Consider the following 27,204-nt stretch of genomic DNA (forward strand, 5'->3'; position numbering starts at 1 on the left):
TTCCTTCCCTGGAACATAACAACTATGAAAGTGAAAATGTCTCCACAGGTGGTTTTTCAAGGATATAACCAGGAAAGATGCAGAACGACAGCTTTTGGCACCCGGGAACAGCGCAGGAGCTTTTCTTATTAGAGAAAGTGAAACATTAAAAGGTGGGAAGTGGCTTAAGACTACTTTTAAAACACTACTTAAGAAATCGTTTTTAACTCTCTATATAAAGTATGTTCATGCCAAATTAGGCCATTATCCATGAGCTCTCTTATTATTTTTTTTGCACTATAATTCTTAATATACCTTTATACCACCATTTATCATATCTTTGTTTGTATATAAGGTATGTTAACACCAAATTCACATCTTCATACATGAATTTTGTATAATGATGACCATCTCCTTCCACCATCCATGCTATTCCCCTTCTCTCTCCCTTTCCCTCCCACCCCTATATAGGAAATTTTTAAGAAATCATTTTTAGAAATGGCTAGAACTACTAAAAAAAAAAAAGATATACTAAATTCTGGTGGTGAAATGTTGATACTTTGATAACAACAAACTCAAATGATTCATTTTAGTAGTAAAAAATAACAAAAGCAGCCACAGTTGTGGCCGGGTCTGACCACACTTCTTGCTTGCTGATTTGTCTTATGGTTCTTATTTATAGTAAATCCTGAAGTTTTAAGAGAAAGAAAAATCAAAGTAATTTTTCTGTTCAGCTAAAATTTTTTTCCCAGTAATTACCCAGGGGTAATTTACCACTGAGTTACATTCCTAGCCATTTATATTTTGTATTCAAGACATTTTATATTTTGCTAAATTGCCTGGGTTGACCTTGAACTTGGGATCCCCCACCTCAGCCTCTCAAGTCTATGGGATTACAGGTGTGCATCACCCCACCCATCTCAGGACAATAATCTTTTAAAACTGTCACAGAAAAGGAAAACGGCATGTTGGCAACGTGCACAGCAAACATAGTACTAGCTTCGTTTGTCAAGTAGAATTTTTATAGGACTTTTCAAATCATATAAATAATTGGTTGTATTTTTTATATATTATGGAAAAAATGTGTACCATTATTTGCAAAATATAAACATACACTTTACTTACACTTTTTCCCCCATAGGAAGCTACTCTCTGTCTGTCAGAGACTATGACCCTGTGCATGGTGATGTTATCAAGCACTACAAAATTAGAAGTCTGGATAATGGAGGTTATTACATCTCTCCACGAATCACCTTTCCCTGCATCAGTGACATGATTAAGCATTACCAAAGTAAGTAAAACCTGTAGGTGGAACAAAACAGAACATGTTCATTATGATAACTAAAAGGTATCAGATACTATTTTTGTACTAAAGCATTTTATTTATCTTTTTTTAAAGTTGGCAGATCATATTTTATAATGGATTCTAAATTAAACTATAATTAAATATACAGACACTCCCTTATTTATGATGAAGTTATGTCCCAATAAACCTATTATAAGTTAAAATTGGTATACATTGAAAAAAGCCTTTAATATACCTAATCTACCAAATTTCATGGCTATGCTTAGTCTCTTTTAAATATGCTCAGAACACTTTCATCATTCTGCAATTGAGCAAAATCTTCTAAATCAAAGCCAGTTTTATAATAGAGTGCCTGGAAAACTCATGTAAATTTTTTAGCACTGTACAAAAGTGAAAAACAGAATAGTGCATGGGTGAGCTTTCACATCATCACAAAATAGAAAAATCCCAGTTTGAACTGTTATGCACTGAAGACTATCTGTACAAAGTCAGACTTGATCTTGGTGAATGATCATTCCTGCCTAGTCCATGCTACTTAATATTCAAAATCTGAAATTGCTTAGAGAGAAATATATATTGTTTTTTTTTTTTTTGGTGGTACATTTTTTTAAATTAATTTTTATTGTTGGTTGTTCAAAACATTACATAGTTCTTGATATATCATATTTCACACTTTGATTCAAGTGGGATATGAACTCCCATTTTTACCCCGTATACAGATTGCAGAATCACATCAGTTGCACATCCATTGATTTACATATTGCCATACTGGTGCTATTGTTTTTATATCATGCCAGTTTTACAGTGTGTCCAAATAGGTGAAATAGAAATGCAGATCTGTATTTTTGTGTGTGTAAAAGTAATGTATACTCTTGGTAGAAGAAAACAAAACTAATACCACAGACATCTTTAAAAATAGCAGGTCAGTATTCTTTGTCTCTAGTGTCACTTTCCAGCCTGGGAAGGCTGTGCTTATGACCTTTAGGTCCTTTGCCTATGTGACTGATATCAGGTGCAGTGGTTGTCACTACTGCTTCTTTCTACCACTTGCTCTAAGAGAATGCACATGGAAGGTTTGCTCAGGTCCCAAAAGATGAGAGAACAAGGGACCTCAGATTTCGTGGAGTCCTTCCTCCCTGTTATTCCCATCCATTTAGGGCTTCTAGCAAAGTGCTGAGGGCTTACAGTGCCTGGCCCAGTTCTGGGATTGGGGGAGGTGACATGACAACATCCATACCTTTTTATCATGTGCAGCTTATGTGGCCTCAGGAGTCTGAACACATTCTATTAAGTATGACAACCTGTCAGTCTTTGTTTGTCTGTTTACTATATTGCTTTTGTTTTTGTATTTTAGGAGTGTTAGCAAGTAAAATCAAATGTTTTGAATTGTATTTTAAGAATTTAGAAAGTCATGAATGTGCAAAAGATACCTCTTTTGGCATTTTAGGTTTATAGGCTATGGCAAGATAGACATTGTAAGATAACAGTTCAAGATTTTTTTTATTAACACTAGCAAAGTACAAAGTATGTACCATTGGTTCTTCATCTTTGGTGGGGTGCTGTTAGGGATTGAACTCAGGGGTATTTGACCACTGAGCCACATCTTCAGCCCTATTTTGTATTTTTTTATTTAGAGACAGGGTCTCACTGAGTTGCTTAGCAGCCTCACCATTGATGAGGCTGGCTGTGAACTCGTGATCCTCCTGCCTCGTTCTCCTGAGCCACTGGGGTTACAGGTGTGTACCACCACGCCCGGCCTACCTATTGGCCCATCACACCCACAAGTTCTACATCCAATAATCCAATCATCCAAGGATCAAAATATTTTTTTTAAATTTTGTATCTGTACTGCATTCATTCTAACTTAATCTTGTCATCATCCACATAACAATACAATATAACAATTATTTGCATAGCATTTACATTGTGTTACGTATTACAAGTAACCTAGAGATGACTGAAAGTATGTGGGAGGATGTGTATAGGTTATGTGCAAATACTATGTCATTTTATGTAAAGGACTTGAGCATTTATGGGTTTGGGTATCCACAGGGGTCCAGGAACCAATCTCTCATGTATTGCATTTCTTAATCTTTGTTTTCATTTCAAATTAGAGCAATCAGATGGCTTATGCAGAAGATTGGAGAAGGCTTGTATTAGTCCCAAACCACAGAAACCATGGGATAAAGATGCCTGGGAAATCCCTCGAGAGTCCATTAAGTTGGTGAAAAGGCTCGGTGCTGGACAGTTTGGGGAAGTCTGGATGGGTGAGTATGGCTCTCTGGGGCTGACATCCTCTCTACAGGGGATGACAAAGAAGGGCTCAAGCCAGTTTCTTTCAGCCTCTGAGCCAGACACTAGATTGTGTCAGAAGCATCATTTCTTTTACTTTCCCCTGTCCACCTGGGGCTGAGAACTACCTTGCAGAATCTATTGGCTTCAATTCTTGCTCTTCCTTCTGACTCAGTATTTTCTTCATGTTCATAAGGAAAGGAGTGGTGGGTGTTTACGTGAGTGTTTCGTTTGCTCTTTCATTGGATTCTCTGGATGTACATTTGCATCCATTTAGGTTTAGAATCCACTGGCTTAATAGGTAATCTCACATTTTTTTTGCAGTTTGAGGGTCAACAAGAAAGTTTCCAGAGCAGAGCACAGTAGCACATACCTGTAATCCCACCTACTTGGGAGGCTGAGCCAGGAGGATCTCAAGTTGAAGGACAGCCTGGGCAACTTAGTGAGACCCTGTTTTTAGTTGGGCATGGTGGCACATGTCTGTAATTCCAGTGGTTCGGGAGGCTGAGACAGGAGGATTGTAAGTTCAAAGCCAGCCTCAACAATGGTGAGGCACTAAGCAACTCAGTGAGACCCTGACTCTAAATAAAATACAAAATGGGGCTGGGGATGTGCTCATTGGTTGAGTGCCCCTGAGTTCAATTCCCAGTACCAAGAGAGAGAGAGAGAGAGAGAGAGAGAGAGAGAGAGAGAGAGACACCCTGTTTTTATTTTGAGACAGGGTGAATAGCTATTTCCATGGTAGAGTACCCCTGGGTTCAATCCCCAGTACCACCAAAAAAAAAAAAAAAAATTTTTTTTTTTTTTTGAAAATGCTCAAAGTCCCATCATTTAAGAGTTCTTCTTTAACACTATATATCCTTCTCAGCCTGGCAAGAAGTGCATCAGTACCATTAATTAGAAAGTTAGTGGCTTTCTCCAATGAATTCTTTTGACTCGTGTCTTTTTCTAAAGTTTTTATAGTGAATATGAGTTTGTTTTGTAATAAGAATTAAGCAGTTTTTTTTTTTTTTTTCTGGAGTCTGTACACATCTGACTGGATCACTTTCTCTGTGCCAGCTTTGTGTTAGTGAAAGCAAAAGTGATTTCCAAGCAGAAGGGGCAGCTGGCTTTTAAAACTGCTCCAGCCCCAGGTGAGCAGGAACTGAGAACTTCCAGCCAACTGCAGCCACGGGGTATGTCACTGCCGTGCAGAGACTGTGAGGGAGAGGTTCCCCTCCAAAACCCCGGGCCCTGGGACCATGGCTTGGTATACTTTCTCCTGGAGCCAGAATGTCTTTTAAATATGGGAGTTGCTTACCCAGCCTGTAATTATTGCTTATTGCACTTTAAATCTGAGCTCACAAAATTGGTAGAATTCAGATGACTCATAATTGTAACACTTCACATTCTTCGTTTTGGTTGGTTTGTCTCAGAACTGGCTGGGAGTGTCCATTCCATGAGTGCTCTTGGTAGAGGTGGTCCCTTCCCGCATGTGCTCTGTTGCTTACATCACCATATCATCCTCCTCCTCACTTCTCTCTTTTTAACAGAACGTAAATGAATCATTTACGTGTAGTTCCAAAATAGCTTCATCAACCCCAAAAGAAACATCATACTCGTTAGGCAACAATTCTCTGTTCTCCCCTCAGACCCTGGAAACCACCATTCTACGTTATATCTCTATTGATTTGTCTATTTTAGGTGCTTCATATAAGTGGAGTCATAGTGTGTTTGTCCTTTTGTGTCATTTAACTTATTTCACTTAGCATAATGTTTTCAGGGTTCATCCAGTTATAGCATACATCAGAGTTTCATCCTTTCCTGTGGCTGAGTAATATTCCATTGTATGGATATGCCACAGCGTTTTTATCCATTTATCTGTTTATCCACTGATGGACATTTTTCTGCTATGAATGTTTATGTACGAGTTACTGTTTGGACACATATTTCCATGTCTCTTTGTTTTATACAAGAAGTGGAAATACTGGATCATACTGGATTTGTCTATGTTGAACTCTTTGAGGAACAGCAAAACTGTTGTCTGCTCATTTAAAAAAAAAAAAACACGATTTGCCATCTTCTTTTTACCCCTTGAAAGATTTTTATTTGTTTATTTTTCCAAATACACAGAAATAGGGGCAGGAATAGTATAATGAACAAAATATACTGTTCACCTCGATTCACGAGTTGTTCATACATTGCTATATTTGCTTCATCGTGTATGTAAGTGTGTGTGTGTGTGTTTGTGTGTGTGTGTGTGTGTGTGAGACACACATGTTGTTGAGCCACTTGAGACTAAGTTGCACACATGATGACTCTGTACTCCTAAATTTCTTAAGCATGGGTTTCCTCAGATCAGGGCCATTAACTTACACAACACAGCGATCACATTCAGGAGATTTAACATTGATACATAACTACTGTCTGACATAGAGTTCATATTCAAATTCAAATTTCTCCCATTGTTCCAATAATGCTGTTGTGACCATTTTCACTAACCTCTTTTCCTCAGTGTATTTGCACTTAGTTGACATGTCCTTAATCTCCTTTTTTGGTTTGTTTGTGTGGTTTTTTCCCATTGTTGTTTTGGTTTTGGTACTGGGGCTTGAACCCAGGGGCGCTTTATCTTGTCATTGTTCTTTAGTTTGAAACTAAAAAAAACAATGAAAATGTACCTGGAACAGAGCATGAGGACACTGTACAGCCCAGACTTAAGTTGCTGAGTTTAATTTCCTTTAATCTGGAACAGCCCTGTGTCTTGTCTTCATCTTATGACACCCACATTTTGTAGAACACCAGCCAGTTGTTTTGTAGAAGGTCCCACAATTTGGATTTCTCTAGTGCCTCTCCTGGTGTGGCTCAGGTTGTTCCTTGGGGAATAGGACGCTGTGTTCCCTGTGATCATCAGGAGGCACAGAACACTGTTTGGTCCTGTTCTTGCTGATGTTCTATTTGGTTTTAAGGCAGTCCACCAGATTTCTCCCTGGTGACTTGTAAGTCCCTTTTTAAATTAATAAATAATCCCCGGGAAAGTCTTCAGAACGGTGTAAAAGGAACTTTCCCCAAAGAGCTGTAGCACAGCATGCTCATTTTTTAATTCTCTGCCCTTTTAGAAGCTGCAACGTCACTCTAACGCTGCGTTCTTTCCTCCTTGCTTAGCTCCCTAAGCATACCTGCTCTGACCTCAGCAGCTCACATTAGGAGCTTCCTCTCCCTGGCCTTTCTTTTCAAGGGTTATCTCTTTATTGAGAGTTCTGGCAGGAAAACACATTACCCAAACTGCCTTTAATCCAGGTCTCTGCATGCTCCCTCCTCTATGTTCTTAGTGCATTTTTGCATGTTTGACTCTAAGTCTGGGCTGTACAGTGTCCTCATGCTCTGTTCCGGGTACGTTTTCATTGGTTTTCTGACTTCATGCAGTAGCACTATGAGAAAGACATTGTTGTCATCATAAAAAAAATGATTAAAAAAAAAAAGATTTAAAAATTCACCTAAGTCACTCAAAGCAATGAGAGAGCCAGGCTGTTCTGGCATCTCACATAAACCCTGGACTCATTCGTTTCCTAAGCTATCTACAGGTGAACTTGACTTCTCTCACCTTGGTTTCCATGTCAGTGAAATACGCAATCAATCATGTCATCAGCTGTCGAGAGGAGCCATGAGATGTGTATCTGAAGTGTTTCCCAGAGTCTGGCTTTGTGTGCTCCGTTTTTTATTATTTTCATTTTTGCATGCTTGGCTCTAGTCACTGGAAGCTGTATTTTGATGGATTCTTTCCAGTTTCCATCATGAAATCCAACTATAAATAAGGAAATTAAACCATTCTGAGGATATTTGTCCATGAAGGAATTGCATGTCCACCATTAAGAGAAATGTAGAGGAATTTAACGGGGGTGTGTTCATTCCCCTAAAGGTAGTCGTCCTGCATATAAAATGATGGTTTGGAATTTTGTTCCACCTTTTCAGGTTTAGCTATGAAGCCCGGATAAAGGCAGAGAACTGTATGCAGAGGGATAAATCACCTGTACCTGAGAGATAAGTAACAGGAAGCCAAGTCCATGCAAGTCCAGTTGCTTGAGTAGATTATGTATGAGTTGTATCTCAATTAATGCTGTTTTAAAAAGTGCAGTTGCTATGTCAGAAATGCTATTGTCAGCTGCGTGGTCAGTGCAGCTTCCAGAGGGTACCTGGTGAGGGTCAGGGCAGACTTTATCTCGTGCTTCTCTGTACCAGTCAGGGTCAGAGAGTGTTAGAAAACTTAAGGGTCCTCAATAGTGAAACAGGAAATTGGCTTTTTCCAGGGGATTCTTTTGGCTCATCAATCTTTTTCTAAAGTTTTGCGCCCTTCCTCCCCCGCCCTGCTGATCTGGGAAGTTATCAATTTGAGGGGAAGAGATTAAGATAATTCTCTTGTATTTTCTTAACATTTTTTTTTTTGAGGGCTTCTAGCAAATAGAATGATAAACTCTCTACCAGCTCCATGGTGGTAGTACCCAAAGCTGACATTTACCTGCCCAACTTGCCCATTCCAAAGAAACCAAGGGTTGAACCAGCAGAAAACCAGAAACAAGGCTGGGGACAGGGGAACAGACTACACTGAAGTCAAATCATGTACAGCCCAGTTCTGTCTTCAGGACTCAAGCCTGTGCTAAAATTGTGCACCTGGACTTTGGCCACATGTGACTGAAGTTTGAGAAAATTCTTTGTTTCCACTGCTCATTCCCCCTGTCCACTCCTCACCCTTTCCTGCTCACGGGCTTTTACTGTGCCATATGCTAAATGTTTGCCCTTTGATTTTAGAGAACTTTAATTTAGCATGCTCCCAGGTGCCTGGGAGAAACTGGGGTTTAGAAGTGAGGAGTGGTAGAGTGTTGAAAAACATGTAATTTTCCTACCCAGTGTGTTATTTTAAAATTATTTTTAATGGTACATTATTATGATACATAATGGTGGTATTCAGTATACCATATTCATACATGCACATGACATGATTTGATCGCTCTCATTCCCCAGTATCTTCCCTTTCCCTCTCCTCCTCCCTCCCTGTTTGTTTATTTTATTCTACTGATCTCCCTTTTATTATTATTACTATTATTATTATTATTATTTTAATTAGTGCACTATGATATGATTATATAGAAGCAGGGTTCATTGTGTTCTATTTATACTTGGACATAGCACAGCTGGGTAGATTTTGTTCTCCAGTACTCCCCATCCTTCCATACTCTAGATTCCCTTCATCTACTCTCTCAGGTAAAGAAAAGGGGTGGGGAAATCACAGATGAAGTCTCATGAAAACAGAGTGTTACTTTTTATTTAAACTGCCTGAATGACAGCGAAAATCTTATGAAAAGGCATTGGATAGATTTGCTAATAATGATTTTTTTAAATTGTGGGAAAGTACGCATACTTGTATCTTCACCATTTTTAAGTTCACAGTTCGGTAATTAAGGACATTTGGTGTTGTGGCCCTAACTTCCAGAATTTCTTTTCATTTTATGAAACTGTATTCATTAACACTAACTTTGCTCTCTCCCCTCCCCAAACCCATCAGCAACCACATGCTACTCTGTCTCTATGAATTTGACCATTCTGAGAACCTCAAATAAGTGTCATCTCACAGTATTTGTCTTTTTGGTGACCATCTTATTTCCTTTAGCATAGGATCTTGAAGGCTCTTTCCATTACAGCATGTGTCAGAGTTTCTTTCCTTTTCAGAGCTGAATGGTGTTTCCTCCTATGTGTGTTATCAGTTTATCTATTCATCTGTCAATGGGCACTCAGGTTGCTTCTACCTTTGGGCTATTTTGGATAATGTGGCTATGAACAGGGATATACAGATGTCTCTTGGAGACTCTTTTAGTTATCATGGGTATGCACCTGGGAACAGAATTTCTGGATCTTACGATCTTCTATTTGAATAATTTTGAGGAATCACTGTACTGTTTCCCACAGTGGCTCCATCAGATGACATTCCCTTTGAGAGTGCACAGGGGTTCAGATTCCTCTACATCCCCATGTTATTTTGGGGGTTTTGCAGGGATGGTTTATTTGGTTGATTTACTGTTTTTTTTTTTTTTCTTTTTTTGACAGTAGCCATTTCAAGAAATGTAATGTGGTAAGTGTCTCATTGTGGTTTTTAGTTATACATGGACACAATATCTTTATTTATTTATTTATTTATTTATTTTTTTACGTGGTGCTGAGGATCGAACCCACGGCCTCACACGTATGAGGCAAGTGTTCTACCACTGAGCCACAACCCCAGCCCTCATTGTGGTTTTGATTTTTATCTTTCTTATGATTAGTGCTACCAGCACCTTTCTGGGCATACTGCTCATTTTTGTGTCTTCCTTGGAGAAATGTCTATTCAAGTCCATTGCCTTTTTTTTTTTTTTTTCCTAGTACTGGGAATTGAACTCAGGGATACTTTACCACTGAGTTACATCCCCAGTCCTTTTTCTACTAGACAGGATCTTGCTAGTTGCTGAGGATGACCTCCTACTTGCAGTCCTCCTTAGGTGCTGAGATCACAGGCATGCATCTCCACACCGGGCTTATTTTTTAGAATCTTATTGCTTATTTATACTAGTAATGTTTTAAAAGAGAGAGGTAGAACAGCTTTATCCGAAATGGGGATAAAATAGAATATAACATATTGTAACCTGTGTGCTGTTGAGTGAAATCATATGGATAAGCAGTCTAGTTGACCGCATTCAAAGAATGGTAATTATTAAATATTTAATATTATTATAAAGAAAATATGGTAAATTAGTATAAGAGCTATAAAATAGAAAAATTACCTAAGATTTTCCCTGAACAAAAGTTATTTGTATCTTTAAATAATCTTTTTTTTTTTTTTTTAATTTTGGGATAATGGTGGATTTGTAGGTGACGCTAGGAAATAATACAGAAATGAAAGCACATGCTTACACAGAAATTTATACATGAATATTCATAATACCATTCATTATTGAGAATAGCCAAAAAGTGGAAACGAACCAAATGTCTATCAAATACTGAATGGATAAACAAAAGGCGGTACACCTATTCAGGGGAGTAGTCAGCAAAGTAGAGAGAATAAAGAACTGGTGCATTCTATGGCCTGGGTGATTTTAAAACTCTATGCTAGGGGAAAGAATCCCACACAAAACAGCCTGTATTGTATGTTTCCATTTATATGAAATATCTAGAACAGGCAAATCTATAGAGACAGAAAGCAGGTGACTAGTTGCCGAGGGGTAATCAGAGCACAGTGAGAGTGACTAATGACTACCGTATCTCTTTTAGGGGTGATGAAAATGTTCCAAAGGTGATTGTGCTGATGGCTGTACAATTTTATATTTTAAATGGGTAAATAGTAGAGTATATGGATTTCAATAAAACTGAGAGATATATATGGGGGGGGCGGGGCACAGTGGGCTCCCAGTTACCAAGGAGAGAAAACAAAAGAAAATGAAAGAAGAAAATTTGACCTTAGATCTTTTCCCAGTAAAGTCTGCGAGTTTGGCTGTCAGCCAGGAAATCCCTTCTTAATTACTGAAATAATTTCAATCTGTTGAGCACAGGAATACTGGGAATAAAAGCAAAAGAGTAGTGATTGGTGATGCTATTGCTGTGTGTCTCCATTTGACCATCCAAGGGCTGGTGGTGCAGCAAGTTTTCAACAGTTTCGAGCTGTCAGAAATTGGTTTTTATTTCTCATGTAATAAGCAGGATAACTTTTCTCGTTAATAGAAAAAAAAAGCAACCAATCTAAATCATATCATTGTCAGCCAAGTGAGTTCATTTTTGTCAATCATGAGGAATTGTTCATAGGCTACCTGTCACATTTTATGGTCTGACTTTTTTTTTTTTTTTTTTTTGGTTTGAAATACAGAGAACAAATACTAGGAAGTGACCTGTTCTCTGGGGAAAGAGGTTAGGTGGGGATAAAAGAAAGAGGTGTCCCTGCCGCAAGCTGTTTCCTCCTGTTTGTGTGATCCTCTTGACATCTGACTTGGGCGACATATTTCCTCTGGGGATTCTTTTATTCCCAGAGAATTGTCCAAGCATTGAGGAGATGGATGCTGTTTCCTCTTACCGCTTGGTCTATGAAAAGACTTTGTGGGAGAAGGGAGACCTTTTGAGTTAGAATTTTGCTCCATACATTCTTATTTGAGCCAACTACATTGAAATTAATTACCAGCCAACTTCCAGGCAAATGCATGCCCTCCACTTTGTGGTATGTGGGCACTTTGTAACAAGCCAGTCATGGCTGGAATTGGGAGTTTTCTCAAGTTGTCACATCATCTGTCTTTGTGGCCAAGTGAAACTCCACAGGAAGTTCTTTACTACCTTGAAAATATTATTTTTAAAAAGCATTTTCGTTCTGCAACAACAGCCCAGATCTCCAGGTCTGCCCTTCATGGAATCTTCAACGACAGGGGAGTATCTCGTAAGGTATGATTTGATCCTTAGTGCTGAATGGAAACCCTGCCTCTGGAGGAAGGATGAAGACCCTGGCTGTTTTCAGTACCGCAGCCTGAGAGATCCCTGAGCAGAAGCTGCTGCTCTCTTTGAGCTGCGGGACACAGCTGTTTAGACACTGTTGGTCTCCAGCTCCTTATCAGCATTTTTAATGTCTTCAGCAGCTGCAGTATTTCCTGGCCAGTTTTTCCCTTAACCCTTGGAATGCACTTTTTTTTTTCCTTCATCCTTTAAAAGTATGTAAATGTCTCCATAACCCCCATTATTTGTAAGATGACAAAAGAAGAACAGTCTTGTTTCTGTAACTTTTATTACCATGCAATGTAATGAGAAGACAGGAAAGTGCATAACACACAATATTCAACTTCATGAATAATCACAAAATGAAAGCTTGTGTGCCCACCACTGAGATCACAGGGAGGAAACTTGCCAGGCCCCAAATGTCCCCTTACCCCTCCCCAATCACAGCTTTGCATGTTCCCCACAGATATCTGCTACTCTGACCTTTGCGATAAAATTTCCTGGCTTTCTTTCTTTCTTTCTTTATTTCTTTTTTTTTAAAGATTGAACCCAGGGCTTTGTATTGCTAGGCAAGTGCTCTACCCCTGAGCTATGCCCCCACTGATGTTTTTCTTTTTTAAATAGTTTTACTACTTTTATATTGGTGACATATGTATCTCTAAACAATATGGTCGAGTTTGGCTTGTTCTTGAACTTTATGTAAATAAATTGTACTGGATGTGCTCTATTACACCTGGCCTCTTTTCCCAGACATCTTTGTGTATTTCTTCATGTTTTTCGGTTCAACCATCGTCATAGCTATATGGTGTTTGTTGTATGTGTATTCCGGACATGTAACAGTTTGTTTGTTCATTTCACTCTTTCCTGTTGAAACTGGAGTTATTCCCAGGTTTTGGCTACTAGGCACAATGTGCTTGGAACAATTTTTGTGCTGGTACAAGGGTGTGTAAGCTTCTCTAGGGTGACTTGGAATCAATTTGCTGGACTGTAGGGTACAGTCAGCCCTCCATACTTCCATGTCCACAGATGCAAGCCAACTTGGATGGAAAATATTTGAGGAAAAAAATTGCACTTGTATTGAATAGGTGCAGACCTTTTTCCTTGTCATCGTCCCCTGAGCAATATACGAGGCATTTACATTATATTAAGAAGTACAAGTAATCTAGAGATGATTTAAAATATGTGGGAGGGGGCTGATGTAGTGGCTCAGTGGTATAGTGCTTGCCTAGCATGTGTGAGGCACTGGGTTCAATTCTCAGCTCCGCATATAAATAAATGAATAAAATAAAGGTTCATTAACATCGAAAAAAATATATTTTTTAAAAAAATATGTGGGAGGATGTGGGTAGGTTAGATGCTAATGCTGTGTCATTTTATACAAGGGACTTGACCCTCCTCAGATTTTGGTATCCTTGAGTGGTCCTGGAATCAACTGCCTGCAGATTACCTAGGGTTGACTATTTATGAATCTTCAACTCTACTAAACACTGTCCAGACTTATTTTCCAAAGTACTGGTCTCGGTTTAGATGCTCACCAGCAATGTGTAAGAGTTCTTAATAGTTTCTTGCTTGACCAGTAGAGTTATACCCAGAAGGATGTGGCCAGAGCAGCACAACTGGTACATGGTCCCTTGGAAGGAGGCTACTGTCAGCCCCTTGGGCCCCTTGGGATATCATTGCAAAAGTTTGCAATTCAGTCTCACTGATGCACAGAAAAGAGCACAGAAAAGCACCTAAGGAGGCTGTCGCAGGGTCTTCCCATGGGCAGGGGCTCACCAGCAGTTGATATGGTCAGGCTGGGCAGTGATTTTTTTCTTGTGGCTTTATTTGCATTTCTCTGATTACTAATAAGATTGAGTAACTTTCATCCATCTGTTAGTCACTGGAATTTCTTTTTGAGATGCCCACCCAAGTCTACTGATTTTTCTGTTTTACTTACTGTTTTGTAGGAATCATTTACAGATTCTGGACAGTAGTCTCTCTTCAGTTGTATTTGTTATGGAGAGTGTGTTTTCTGGCTATGTTAGGCCGCTGATAGACTCACATAACTGAGGATCTATTTATAAATGAAAAAAAAAAATTGTAAAGGAATCTTCTCGATTCACATATAATTTTAAAGGGCTTTTGTTGGTGGAATTTACTTCTAAATTACCTTCAAGATCGGTAGAAAAGGCCACATTGCTTATAATCGTGCATTTAGATGGCAATTCAACGTAATATGTTCATGATTCTGTTACTTGACGTAGGTTGTAGCTTTTGAACAGGATATGGACAGTTTAATTTTTTCCCCAGCTTTCTATTACGATCTTCTCCTTATGTTCTAACATTTATTTTATACTGAGTTCTTCATTTTCCTATAGGGTGCTATAAACTATTGCTATGTATAAACCAAAGTAAAACAAAAAGGAAACATTTTAATAAGTAAATCAATCTTTTTATTTTATTTTTTTCAGTAGTTGGGATAGAACCCATGGCCCTGCACCAGCTGTACCACTGAGCTACACCTCACCCCTGAGAAATCAGTCTTCATGATCAGGGATGACTAAATGGCTATAAACTAATACTTTTTCTTGCCCATTTGAGAGTTTGAAATAAAAAATAACTACTTTTATTTTTTAAAAAAAAGATTCGGTCTCATTGACAAATTTATTTAAAGTAGAAAAGAATAAGAGAAAATGCAAGTCATCCCAAATTCTACCACCCAGAGGTACTCTTGGTCTGACTGAGCCTGTCATCTTTGTTTATTATACACATACAGATGTTACTGTGACCCCCAAAGGGGAATTACCACTTCCACAACACCTTTTTTAGGACAGGTACTTGCAAAACTTCAACACACCAGGTAGCAGTAACCCATGGGAAGATTCCAGGGTATCACCAGCAGCACCTCCCTCCTCAACTTCAGTTTTTACGCTTCCAAAAGAACCATGGAAACCGAGACAAAAGGGAAGGGCATAGTGATCATTTCTATTTCCGCTTTGCCAAACCGCTGAGGAAAGGGTTTTCCCAAGAGAAAAATCAGAATTAAAATTCAGCTCCTTTCATTGAGCACAGAGTCTGCCTAGCTTATAAGTTAAACCATGCTGGGTTTTCCCCCCTTTCATTTATAATAATTAAAAATAAATAAATGATACTAAAAATATAAAATAGCCCATAGTTGCACCCTTGGAGATAGCCAGTATTCATTGTGTACTTTGGCATATTTTCTTCCACATCACATGTGTGTGCATGTGTGTGTGTGTGTGTGTAGGGATTATAAAATACATAAAGCTTTTTGTTTATTTTGGTCTTGGATAACATTTTTTTTATATTTATTTTTTAGTTGTAGTTGGACACAATATCTTTATTTCATCTATTTATTTTTATGTGGTGCCTCATGTGTGCTAGTTTAGCACTCTACCGCTGAGCCACAGCCCAGCCCAGCTCCTGGATAACAGTTTTGAACCAGAGGAAAATATGAGACCTCATGCTGGAGTGCAAATAGATTCATTTTTACTATTATCTTATAAAATCCTTTGATTTTGAATAATTTTAGATTTTTTATAAAGAGAGTATGAGAATTCCCAATTGTCCTTCACACAGCCTCCCTGATTTTAATATTGTCTAGTGTTTTATCTTGGGCTCTCTCTGTCTGTAACTAAATATTTGTCTAACTCTGCCTCCAAAGGGAAGTTTTTAAATTTACCACTTGACGTGGCATGCCCTGCTGTCTTTTGGCTTCCTAGGTTACTATAACAACAGCACCAAGGTGGCCGTGAAGACCCTGAAGCCCGGCACCATGTCTGTGCAAGCATTCCTTGAAGAAGCAAACCTCATGAAGACTCTTCAGCACGACAAACTGGTGAGACTCTACGCCGTGGTCACCAAGGAGGAGCCCATTTATATCATCACCGAGTACATGGCCAAGGGTGAGTGGTCCCAAAGCCCAGTGCTTCAAAGGATGTCTGATCCACAGTAGAACGTTCAGATGCTCAGAGAATACTCAAATAATTTCAATTGAAAAACAGCATGTTCACTACTGAAAATCAGGAAATATTTTTTCAAAAAGCATTTTCATAGGCCTGTTCATCAGAAGTAATCCATGTTATCAAATTGGTGCATAGTCATCCTGTTTTCTCTGCATCTGCCTACAGATGCCTATGAGCCCAATAATAATATCCTACACCTATCCTCTCTCTTAAGACTGCAATAAACAATTGTCAAATAAATGAATACACATTTCAAAGACGTCCTTGAAATTTTAAAACTAGCTCATTTTTTTTTTTCATTGACATTATCTAGTAGATGTTCAAGGTGTCACTTAAAAATTTTTAATCAATTGTTTGGGGATTTGGCTTCATGGTAGATTGCTTGCCTGGCATACAAAAGAAAGTTAAAATTGAGTTGAATTCTTATGAATCATGGAATCTCTGAAGAAGAGTTTCCAAGCAACCTTCTTTTCTTCTTTTGTTATCACCTTCAAAGACAGGACTTTATATTACCAGCCTTCTTTCTTTATTCACCTCTGATTCAGTAGAGATACTAATAAATTCTCAAATAATTTTTTAAAATGTCTTCAGAAGTAATGAATGAAGAGAAGTAATATGAGCAATAATCCAAAATTAAGTCATCTCATACATGGTGAACTTTATAGTGTGATGTCATAGCCAAATAGGTTAGAAAGATGAATAGTGTATTTTCTTATTTAATATCTGTTAATATTTCAGCATAGCATCAGAGTCCTTCCAAAAATGGACATTGTTAAACAAACAAAACCAAACTAAGCTTATATGGCCTGGGTTGCTATAGCCCAGGAAATAGGCTCAGGGCCAGACATTTGTAGGAGTTCAGCAAATATTATCAAATTAATTAACTAATTGCATTCTAAGTAATATATATAGATATAACTTTTCCTCATAACAATACCTAGCATTTATTGAACACTTACTATGTACCAGATGGTTCTGAATACCTTGTATGGGTGATCTTACTCAATCTCTTCAGAAATATGAGGGCTAAGAATATTTCCTGTGTAACATTTATTGAGCCCTTTCTACCTGCCAAGCACCACGCTGAATGCTTTAAATCTATCCCAAGTACATCCTCACAAGACCTCCAGTATAGCTACTGTGCCTATTTTTTGGAGACTTTGCTAAACTCAGTAACTTGACCAAAACTACCCAGGAGGTTAACTCTTATAAGTACAGGGGAAAAACAGGTCTTGTTTTAGACATGATACCACAGGAAATAAAAGAGTTTTTCTGTTGACACACTCCTGTTTGGGTAGGCCAAATATCTTTTTTTTCAGGGTAGAGTTCATTTATCAGATACTCTTTTTTAAAAATTTATTTATATATGGCAGTGGAATGTATTACAATTTTTATTTGAGGGTCTATGGCATGTACAGAGCTCTGTACCTTTTTCAGATACAGATGGGCGCACACCTGTAATCCCAGTGGTTTGGGAGGCTGAGGCAGGAGGATCATGAGTCCAAAACCAGCCTCAGAAAAAGCGATGTGATAAGCAACTCAGTGAGATGGTGTCTCTAAATAAAATTACAAAGTAGAGCTGGGAATGTGGCTCAGTGGCCGAGTGCCCCTGAGTTCGATCCCTGGTACCCGAAAAGAAAAAAATAAAAAGATATAGATGAGGGTGAGCCTAGCCTGATGTCTGCTAAAGGCAGGTCCTTTATGAGGATTTACTTGCCAGCTTTCTATTCCAGAAGAGCCCACTAAAGATCAGGTGGATGTAGCAGCCTCATTATGATGGCAGATACTCTTAAAGCATACAAAGAGAAAAGCAGTGTCTGTCATCCTCTCTCCCCTGGATCATGCACTATGTTTAACAGATTGGAAGGGACTGGGTTCGACCAGCATCAGGAAAAAGGCTTATAACCATACAGAACTGCAAAGCCAATCACCTGTCAGTCTTCCCCGATATCATTGGATTTTGCCTGGGATTTTCTTCTTGCATGTTTCAACTACACTGCCTTGTTCTTCCTCTGTGAACAGGCAGTTTGCTGGATTTCCTCAAGAGTGACGAAGGTGGCAAAGTGTTGCTCCCGAAGCTCATCGACTTTTCTGCTCAGGTAAGGTCTTCAGAAGCCCACTGAGCATGCAATTTTGCAAAGACCTTTCTGCTTCGAATTCATGATGAAATCACTGTTCCAGGGAGAAGAAATTTCTGGTGAATAGTTCCTACTAGTAATTATGAGACAAAGACCTTCCAAAGTACACATCCTTGGAGATAATAATGGGACTTTTCACATGTGTCCAGATTTGACTTGGATATCATTTTTTTTCCTTTCTATTTTTTTTGGGGGGTGGGGGAATATCGTCTTTTATAAGACAGGTAAACCTCTTTATGCTTATATCATTTCCCCACAAATCATAGTAAGAGTGCTGAATCAATCAATTTGCTTAGCTTTTTGGAGAGGCAATTCCATACAGTTAAGAGCAACTTCTAAATCATGCATGTTTCTTTAAGTTCTAAATCTAAGTCTCTGGTACTTTTAAGTCCTCAGCATTCTTGGAAAAGCAGGAACTATGATTCCTTCTCTTTTCCTGCTCTTTCTCTTCTCACTCTTTCTTGTTGGGCTATGTTGAAAGGATTCTGAGAAATATTCATTGGTAATGGTTTTGGTACTAACCTAGAAGTTGCCCATTTGTTCACTTTGGAATCCCATGCATCCTGAAGTGTATTTAAGAGCAGGGGCAGATTACCCAGAAACAGAGCCATTGTGCCTGGTACATCAAGGAAATGCACATATGAACAATGCCAGCTATTGATTTTTAATAGTTTCATCATATCTCTTAGTCATGTTCAGTAATTGGCTTGATTTATTCCTCAATGTTGGCCATGGGTTGCTTATTCTGGGAAGGTCATGTACCATAAAACCCAATGTATGAAGCAAAAGAGACTTACAGACATCTAGGGAAGGATAGGTGGCCTTTATGATCTTCAATTTTAAAATTTTATTAATTTTTTACTGGTACATTATGATTTTATGTAATAGTGGGATTTATTATGTCATTTTATGCATGCACATAATTTGCTTAATCTCCTTCCCCAATACCTTCCCTTTCCCTCCCCCAATCCGCTTACTCTACCAATCTCCCTTCTATCATTATCATTTTAATTAGTATATTATCATTATATACGTGAGCAGGATTCACTGTGGTCTGTTTGTACATGAACATTGCATAATCTGGTTGCTTTCATTCCCCTATACTTCCCCATGCCCTCTCCTCCTCCCTCCTGCTTGGTCCTCTTCCTCATTTCTGTTGGTCTGTCTTCTATTTTCATGAGATCACTTTTTTTTTTAATTCCTTTCTTTCTCAGCTTCCACATATGAGATAAAACACTTGACCCTTTTAATTTCTGAGTCTGGCTGATTTCATTCTGCTTGATGTTTTCTAGTTCCATTGTTTTACCAGAAATGAGATCATTTCATTCTTCTTTACGGCTGAGTAAAACTCCATCGTGTATATATACCACATTTTACTTACCCACTCATCTGTTGATGGACACCTAAGTGAATTCCATAACTTAGCTACGGTGAATTGGGCTACTGTACACATTGGTATATACTATAGGATGCTGATTTTAGTTCCTTTGGATAAATATCACCTATTATTTATTGAGTCTAATATGCTCAATCCCCCTCTTCTATTGGTCTGTGATCTTCCTTTCTTATTCCCATTTTTTTCCCTTGGACCCGCTTTTATTTGGACAATCTTTGAGGCCTTCTTGGGAAGATGAGATCAAAGGAATGAACGGAGCACACTGGGAAAGTGTTTCAAGTCCGCTTGAACACATACTCTGCAATATTGTAGGCAGAGCTGGAATTCAACATCCGGAGTAGAGTTTGTGTCCTGGATCTACGATTCAGTAAATAGCTGTACCACACTTTCAGGAAGTCCTTTGCCTCTTTGGGTTGGTTTATGTGCCCATAAAACAGAAATAGTCATTCCTACTCTGTGAAGATGTTGAGGGTCAAACCATGTGAGCTGATATGGATGCACGTGCCTCAGAGCTTGTCGGTGGATGCTGGGAAAACCTGAGGCACAGCAGTGCCCACCCTCCCAGTAAAGGTCTATGAGGAAGTTCATCATCTCAATTGCTGGAAGTTGGCCAGCTTTATAGATTCATACTTCATCTGGGTGGGAAATCCAAATGTGATCTAGAATAGCACCATCTGACATAAACAAATTATTGTGGTGAAGCAGGTTGGGGTGGGGTGGGGGGTCTGTCAGCCCTGCCTTCTTAACCCTGTCCTTGAACTCCCTACGTTGCCCCATGAGCATTTCCGCGAGACTCCAGGGATGCCAGGTTTGAAGACCACTGCTCTGCAGCAAAAGGAAGGGTAACATGTTTGGGTGCAGCTCTGGATCCCATGTAGATAGTGGGGCAGGAAATGAAGAAAGCAGAAGTCTGATAAATTTGTATCACATTTGACACAGATAAATGAGGCCTCTACTTGAGTGGTGGCTTCGATGTCTCCTATTGAATGAGAGCCTTGAGGAGTACAGTAACAATTTTTCATGCTGGACAGGGATGTCCGGGAGGCCTGAGTGGTCCTCACCATTCCAACCATTCTAAGGGTCTGATTTGTGCCCGCAACACTACAAGGTAGAAACTGCACACCTCAGGATGTGTACTATACCCAGAGAATGACTTCTTTTGTTGGGTGGCTGTTTTGTGTTTGATTTTTGCATAGGTTTTTCTCATAAAATGTTATTGTGGCATAGTCAAAGTTGTTAAGGTCCAAGTCAGGTCTTAATTAAAAACCACGTTTAATTAAGTTAACAGAATATGGATGTTTTAACTGAAAGATCATGTTTTAACTTTGCAAATTACCACTATAATCAAACAATAACTTTTTCTAACTTAGAAACAAGTGGGGGAGGTCACTTTCTAATCTTTCATAGCTTGCAAGGAAGATGATCAGAGTCTGGCACTGACCATGACCTTCAGACTGTGGATTTCAGGCAGCCGGAATGGACTCTGCTGTGATAGGACTGAGCCTTCCTGGTGACAGGAGGGACAATCAAGCCATCAAAGCTGATCTCCATCCAAGCCAGTTGACCAAATCCAGATAGTGGTGGATGAGTGCTTATTTTCCTGTCCCAGGGTTTCTTTCCTGGCAGTGGCCCCTGGGTAGAACTAATAGGACATGGTGGGGCATACAGAGTAGTTTCAGTGAATGGATTGATAGTGTCAGTGGGAGAGCACAGGTCAGCAGCAGCCAGAAGACCCTTGGCATGTGGAGTCAACACAAAATTCATTCTTTTTTCTTTTCTTTCTTTCTTTCTTTCTTTCTTTCTTTCTTTCTTTCTTTCTTTCTTTCTTTCTTCTTTCTTTCTCTTTCTTCTTTTTCCTTTCTTTCTCTTATTTCTTTATTTTCTTGAACCCATGGCCTCATGCATGCTAAGCACATATTTCACCTCTGAGTTACACCCCCCAGCCAAAATTCATTTTCTTTAAAACCAAACACTAGCTCTTTCTGAGTTCATCTTTGTTCAAGGTGCAAACCCCACCTAAACTCTTTCCCAGTCCTTCCCTAAAGGTGGAGCTGGTGAGACCACCTTTGGCCCCACCCTGAATTATTGGCTTCATGTACTTGTGACTTTTCTTCTTATAATACCCACATGAGGGGACCTACCTTTGACGACAAGCAGTTGGGCTTCTCTGCTTCAACCTCAGTCTCAAATCACATCCCTCACACATCCACTTTCTGTTAACTGTGCCTGGCACCTCACCCAACTCTAATACCCCCAGTTCCCTTTATACCTTGCAAAAATTCTCTATACAAAAAAAAAAACAACAACAACTTTGTACTTTTACCTCTTCCTCTGAAACTAGTTAACTTTGTGTTAACTAGTTAACTTTGTCACTTTTCCATAGTGAATAACTTGAGAATAGTTAATATTCATAAGGCTGGCCCATGCTGATAGCTGGTGCCCAGATACTTAGATAATCCAACCTATTCTCCACATTTCCCCCATCCTACTCTTTAGGGTAGAAATTTAGGGATATAAATCAGAAAAAAAAATGGGCATGTCCTTTTGATATTAGAGTCCTAAATGAATAATTGGTAGGTTGTACAATATGTTAATGCTTGCTTTCTTTTATGTAAGCATTGTCATTAGGATCCAGAGTTGGCAAACTGAAAGTTCACAGCAGAATATTGCTAAAGTCAGCCATTTCTCACAGCAAAAAAAATTGGTTACTGGGAGTAGAAATAAGTAGGTTTACTTAAGTGCATCCCCAGAAGAAGAAGGGGACAGACTGAGGGGCAGAGCTGGGACTTTTCCCACTGTTTCTGTCTGGCCTCTTCCTCCGTTGTCCCATGACCCACTTCCCCATGCTCTACTTTTCTCTCCTCCACCTCCCTACATATCCACTGAGACAGGAAGTAGCTGGGTGCACATGACAGCCTCCCAGTTCATCTGAGAGCTGATGTCATCACTTCCTGTCTCAGGATGAGTTCTGAAATGCTTGTCAGAGCCTAAGCATAATCCTCACCTCCAACCATCCCTCCGCTTACACTCCTTCTGCATTTGATGGAGATGAAGAAGGTTGGACTAGATCAAATTTGTCCACTGCTTTTCCTCCTATCAGAGTTAATGATTTCCTCAGCCTTTTTCTCCCCAAAATGAAGCAATTTTGTGCTTTTTTTTCTGTATTAAAATAAGAAAATCGCCCCTTTGCAAAGTATGTTGGACATTTCAGAGCAGAGACTGCGTATCCCTTTCAGCCTTTCCCCCAGATAAGAGAAGAAAGCTGAATTTGGAAAGGAGTGAGTTGGAATCGGTGGGAATTTCCTTTACCAGACATGAAGATGGAATTATAGACTTGTAAAACTGAGAGGAAAATATAGTGCAGAATTCACAGTGACACATGGAGGTCAGATAAATCATCTTGTTATTCAGACCAAGTGAATCAAAGCATTTGTTGCTGTTTAGTGGCAATATCTCTGAAGTGCTGACATGACCGAAAATGAAACAGACAATTATCTTTGAGCAAACTGCAATAAAAACTGCAAGAGGAGAATAGTTGCTATAATCATGGAAACAAGTAACACTGATTTTGAGTTCCTTCAAGTTAATAAAGCACTATACCGCCATTGTCTAATTTGGGCCTTGAATGTATTTATATGTTATTTAACCAATTTTTACAGATAAAGGAAGTAAACTTGGATTTGTCCGAGGTTATAGAGCTAGTGGGTGGAATTGCTGGGACTTGATCCTACATCTTCTGACTTCAGACTTCTGGCTCTTTCTCTGCATCTGAATGTTATCCCATGATCAGAGCTGCTCCTGTGATCATTTTGCACCCGACAACACTGTGATAAGCATTTTTCCCCTTTGTAAATTTTACCTATCAGAGTTAATGATTTCCACAGCCTTTTTCTCCCCAAAACATCTTTAGTGTAAAGATATAGATCTTTCTATCCTGCAGCAATCATACTTAGGATATGCCACATTTGAAGTTGGAAATTGGTAAAACAAAGAAGGAAGAAAACCTCAGTCCATCCATGTAACTCTCTACCTTTTTGAGTAGGAAGACCTTTTAACATCCGAGCTTTTAAGTACATCCTCATTATTTAGATCAGGAATCCTTTGTCATAAGTCCAGGTTGGGACCTCCCCAGTCCCACATTAATGGTTGGTAGTGAATCTGGCCTGAAAGATCCAGAGGTGGATGTTCTCAAGACATTTCTAGAGTGTTTGCCAGCATCATCCAAAGTGGGACTCCTCAGCCTGTCTCCTTGTAAGGAACCTAAGGGGTAAGTTAGGTTTTCATTTTGTCTGCTCAAGGCTATTCTCCAACATCACCTCTCTATCACCTCCACTGCCCCATAATACCATCATATTATATATATACACATATCTTGTTATATATTCATACCTGAACACAATATAACAATATATATTTTATTTATTATTTATTATCAATCAAAGGTTAATATTAATAAAGGTTTTGAAAACAAACTAGCTGAGGATGAGGATGTTTTATTTATTTAAAATGTCCCATTTAGTTTAATGAAAGAAAGAGGGAGTTGCACTGAGATATTTGATGAGACTCAGTGTCGGGTGGAAACCTCCTGATCAACCTGGGTTCTTTTTTTCCACCAAGAGACCTCATCTCCTTCCCTCTCTCTTAATCTCACCTCTTCACACAAGATGTTCAGACATGCTTCTGTGTTGATGTCTCTGCACTTCTGTCAAACAAAAGGGCCTCCTCAGAAGGGGAAAAGACTGGCACTAAAGTGGAAATCAATTAATTCCATAACATAGTCTGAACTGGGTAAAGGGGCCACATGACGATCAGGACATTATGTCCCCTTAGTGTGCATCATTAAGGAGCTGTTGTTTGGAGACCATAGCTTTCCCAGCGTATATCTTATACAGCAGATCATACCTTTTAATTTTTTTCTTTTAACAGAGTGTAAGAAATATTGCCATGATTTTGTAAATGGAGCTATAGATGATGTTAGTGGTGGAGAAAACACTGTGCAGAGAACAGGATCTTCCTTCTGCCTGGGAAAGTCATTTCAAGGGCCCAGAGTTCTCATTTCATCCTTAAGATGACAGGCAATGTCAGGTTTCTAGCCTCAATTCTACTATTCCATGACTGAGAAAAATCTTCTTTTACTGTATGGGAATCATAACGATTTTGAGCACATTCAGATGGCATTGATATGAGATATGTAAGTTACACTCTAAATAAAGGAATAGGAATGTATCACATCAATGTAGTGCCCAGATGGCAGGCATATGGGTGATTTATCTTTTTTTAATCAACATATTTTAACTGATGTATAATGATTGTACATGTGTATGGATACAGTATGATATTTTGATACTTGTATAAAATGTGTGATAATCAAACCAGGGTAACTAACATTTCCACCTCCTTCCTTAAATTCTCATTTATTTGTGGTATGAACATTCAACATCCTCCCTCTTACCTATTTTGAAATGTCCAATTAACTAGTGTTAATTTTTTTCAACTTCTATTGTCTTTTTTTAAATTTTTTATTTGTTTTAATTAGTTATACATGACAGTAGAATGCACTTATATACTTTGATATGTCACACATAGATGGGTTATAATTCTCATTTTTCTGAGTATGCATATTGTAGAATCACATTGGTCACACAGTCACATACATAAAGTAATAATGTCTGTCTCATTTTACTATCTTTCTTATCCCCACATTCCCTCCCTTCCCCTCCTTTCACTTCCCTGTACCTAATCTAAGGTAATGCTATTCTTTTTTTTTTTTTGCATTACAATTCTTAATACACATATATACCACAATTTTTGTATCTCTGTATATAAAGTGTGTCGACATCCAATTCAAGTTTTCATACATGTACTTTGTATAATGATGTCCATCACATTCTAGAATCCTTTCTAATCCCCTGCCCCCTCCCTTTCCCACCCACCCCTCTTCCCTATCTAGAATTCATCTATTCCTCCCATGTTCTCCCTCCAAATCCCACTATGAGTCAACCTCCTTATATCAGAGAAAACATTTGGTATTTGTTTTTTGGGAATTGGCTGATTTCACTTAGCATTATCTTCTCCAGCGCTATCCATTTACCTACAAATGCCATGGTTCTATTCTTTTTTTAATTCTGAGTAAAATTCCATTTTGTATATGTGCCATATTTATTGTTAATTATAGTCACCCTACTATGCTATAGAGCACTAGATTTTTTTTTTATCCAATGTACTGCAATTTGGGACCTGATTCTATTTATCTGTTTTGAATAATGGATTTGTCTGTGACTTACATTGGCCATGAAAACTTATAAAATGGACATATGAAACTAGAATCAATTTCACAATTACAAAACTGCATGCAGTTTCTTTCTGAAAAATGGAAAAAGAATAGGCAATTGTCATTTCAAAATAGTATAAAACAGGAACTCTTTTTTTTTTTTTTTTGGTAGATAGGGACAAGATAGCAAACAAGGCAGAAAAAATTGTTCTTGTTTTAATTTTGATTAGGAAACTTTCTAGCACCAATAAGAAACTTTTAGCTAATATACAGGAGAGGTAGTAGTATTTTTGGCCCTTGTGCCAAATCTGCCTCTTATCCTGATGTTATTTTGCACAGGGTGGCAATTTCTGGTCAATGCTAATGTAAGTTACAAAACAGTTTCCCTTTGGAAAATCCTGCAAGGCTAAAATTAAATTAAAGTAGCTTAGATATTGGCAAAGGTCATTACCAGCTGCTCCCATAGAAAGTGGAGGTGAAGGCACTTTGAAGGGATCAGCAGTGTCAATTCCAACAAACCTTTGTTTTAGACCTGTGGCTCCCTCGCCCTGTGTCCCCCTCACCCATGCTGTGGTTTTCTCCCTCCCACAATGTGCACTGAGCTTAACCAGGCTCTGCTGGGAACAGGATGAACAAGGCACATCCCCGCCTCCAGGAGTGAGTGGGTTGATGTAGGAGGCAAGCAGATAACAGGAGAGATGGTGGACTGTGGCCAGAGCTATCCGGGAAGGCCCTGGAGGCCACTTTTAGAGCACAGGGGAAGGACAGAACCCAGAGGGGCAGTGTCTCAGGCAGACAGCAGGGCTTCCTGGAAGAGGTGATCCTAAGAACCAGGCTCAACCCCCCTATCTTAGGACGGTGGGTAGACATAGACGGGGGTCTTTCATTGCAGGAGCATAAGGGCACAGAAAAGGGGACCCAAGGGATTGCAAATGGGAGCACATGATGAGAATGTCGGATGGGAGGACACCCAACAGAATAGATGTGGACATTAAGGAAATTGGAAGCATCATCAAAGCTGAGTTATAGAGGAGTTGTGAACTCTTTCATAGATAACTCCACTTTGAAAGCGATCATATTCAGCAAATAGTCTACAAAACTTATAGTAGTTTCTCTCTTTCAGTTACATTTTACCTTCAGTAACTAGTCAATGCTATTTGGATTTGGGTAATACGTATTTATAGCCACCTGCCCCGCCCTGTGTACGGACACATATTCTCTCTTTTTTTTTTTTTTTTTTTTTTTTTTTTTGTGGTGCTGGGGATTGAACCCAGGGCCTTGTGCATGTGAGGAGAGCACTCTACCAACTGAGCTATATCCCCAGCCCAATCGGACACATGTTCTCTTTGGAAATTGGTCTGTTTTGACTATTGGGGAACTTC

The 27,204-nt window shown here is 38.9% G+C and overlaps 1 protein-coding gene across 2 annotated transcripts in view; it reads left to right on the top strand.

Annotated features, from left to right (window-relative positions):
• Positions 1 to 27,204, top strand: part of Lyn (LYN proto-oncogene, Src family tyrosine kinase) — a 119,952-nt gene that overhangs the window by 65,813 nt on the left and 26,935 nt on the right. For both annotated transcript variants that reach the window (XM_076835460.1, XM_076835461.1), the window contains exons 6-10: positions 49 to 152; positions 1,121 to 1,270; positions 3,400 to 3,552; positions 15,775 to 15,957; positions 18,040 to 18,116. In XM_076835460.1, the coding sequence (XP_076691575.1) occupies positions 49 to 152; positions 1,121 to 1,270; positions 3,400 to 3,552; positions 15,775 to 15,957; positions 18,040 to 18,116 (667 nt within the window). The remainder of the gene's footprint in view (positions 1 to 48; positions 153 to 1,120; positions 1,271 to 3,399; positions 3,553 to 15,774; positions 15,958 to 18,039; positions 18,117 to 27,204) is intronic.

Source organism: Callospermophilus lateralis, chromosome 16 (assembly GCF_048772815.1).
Source record: "Callospermophilus lateralis isolate mCalLat2 chromosome 16, mCalLat2.hap1, whole genome shotgun sequence".
In the NCBI taxonomy this organism is placed as follows: domain Eukaryota; kingdom Metazoa; phylum Chordata; class Mammalia; order Rodentia; family Sciuridae; genus Callospermophilus; species Callospermophilus lateralis.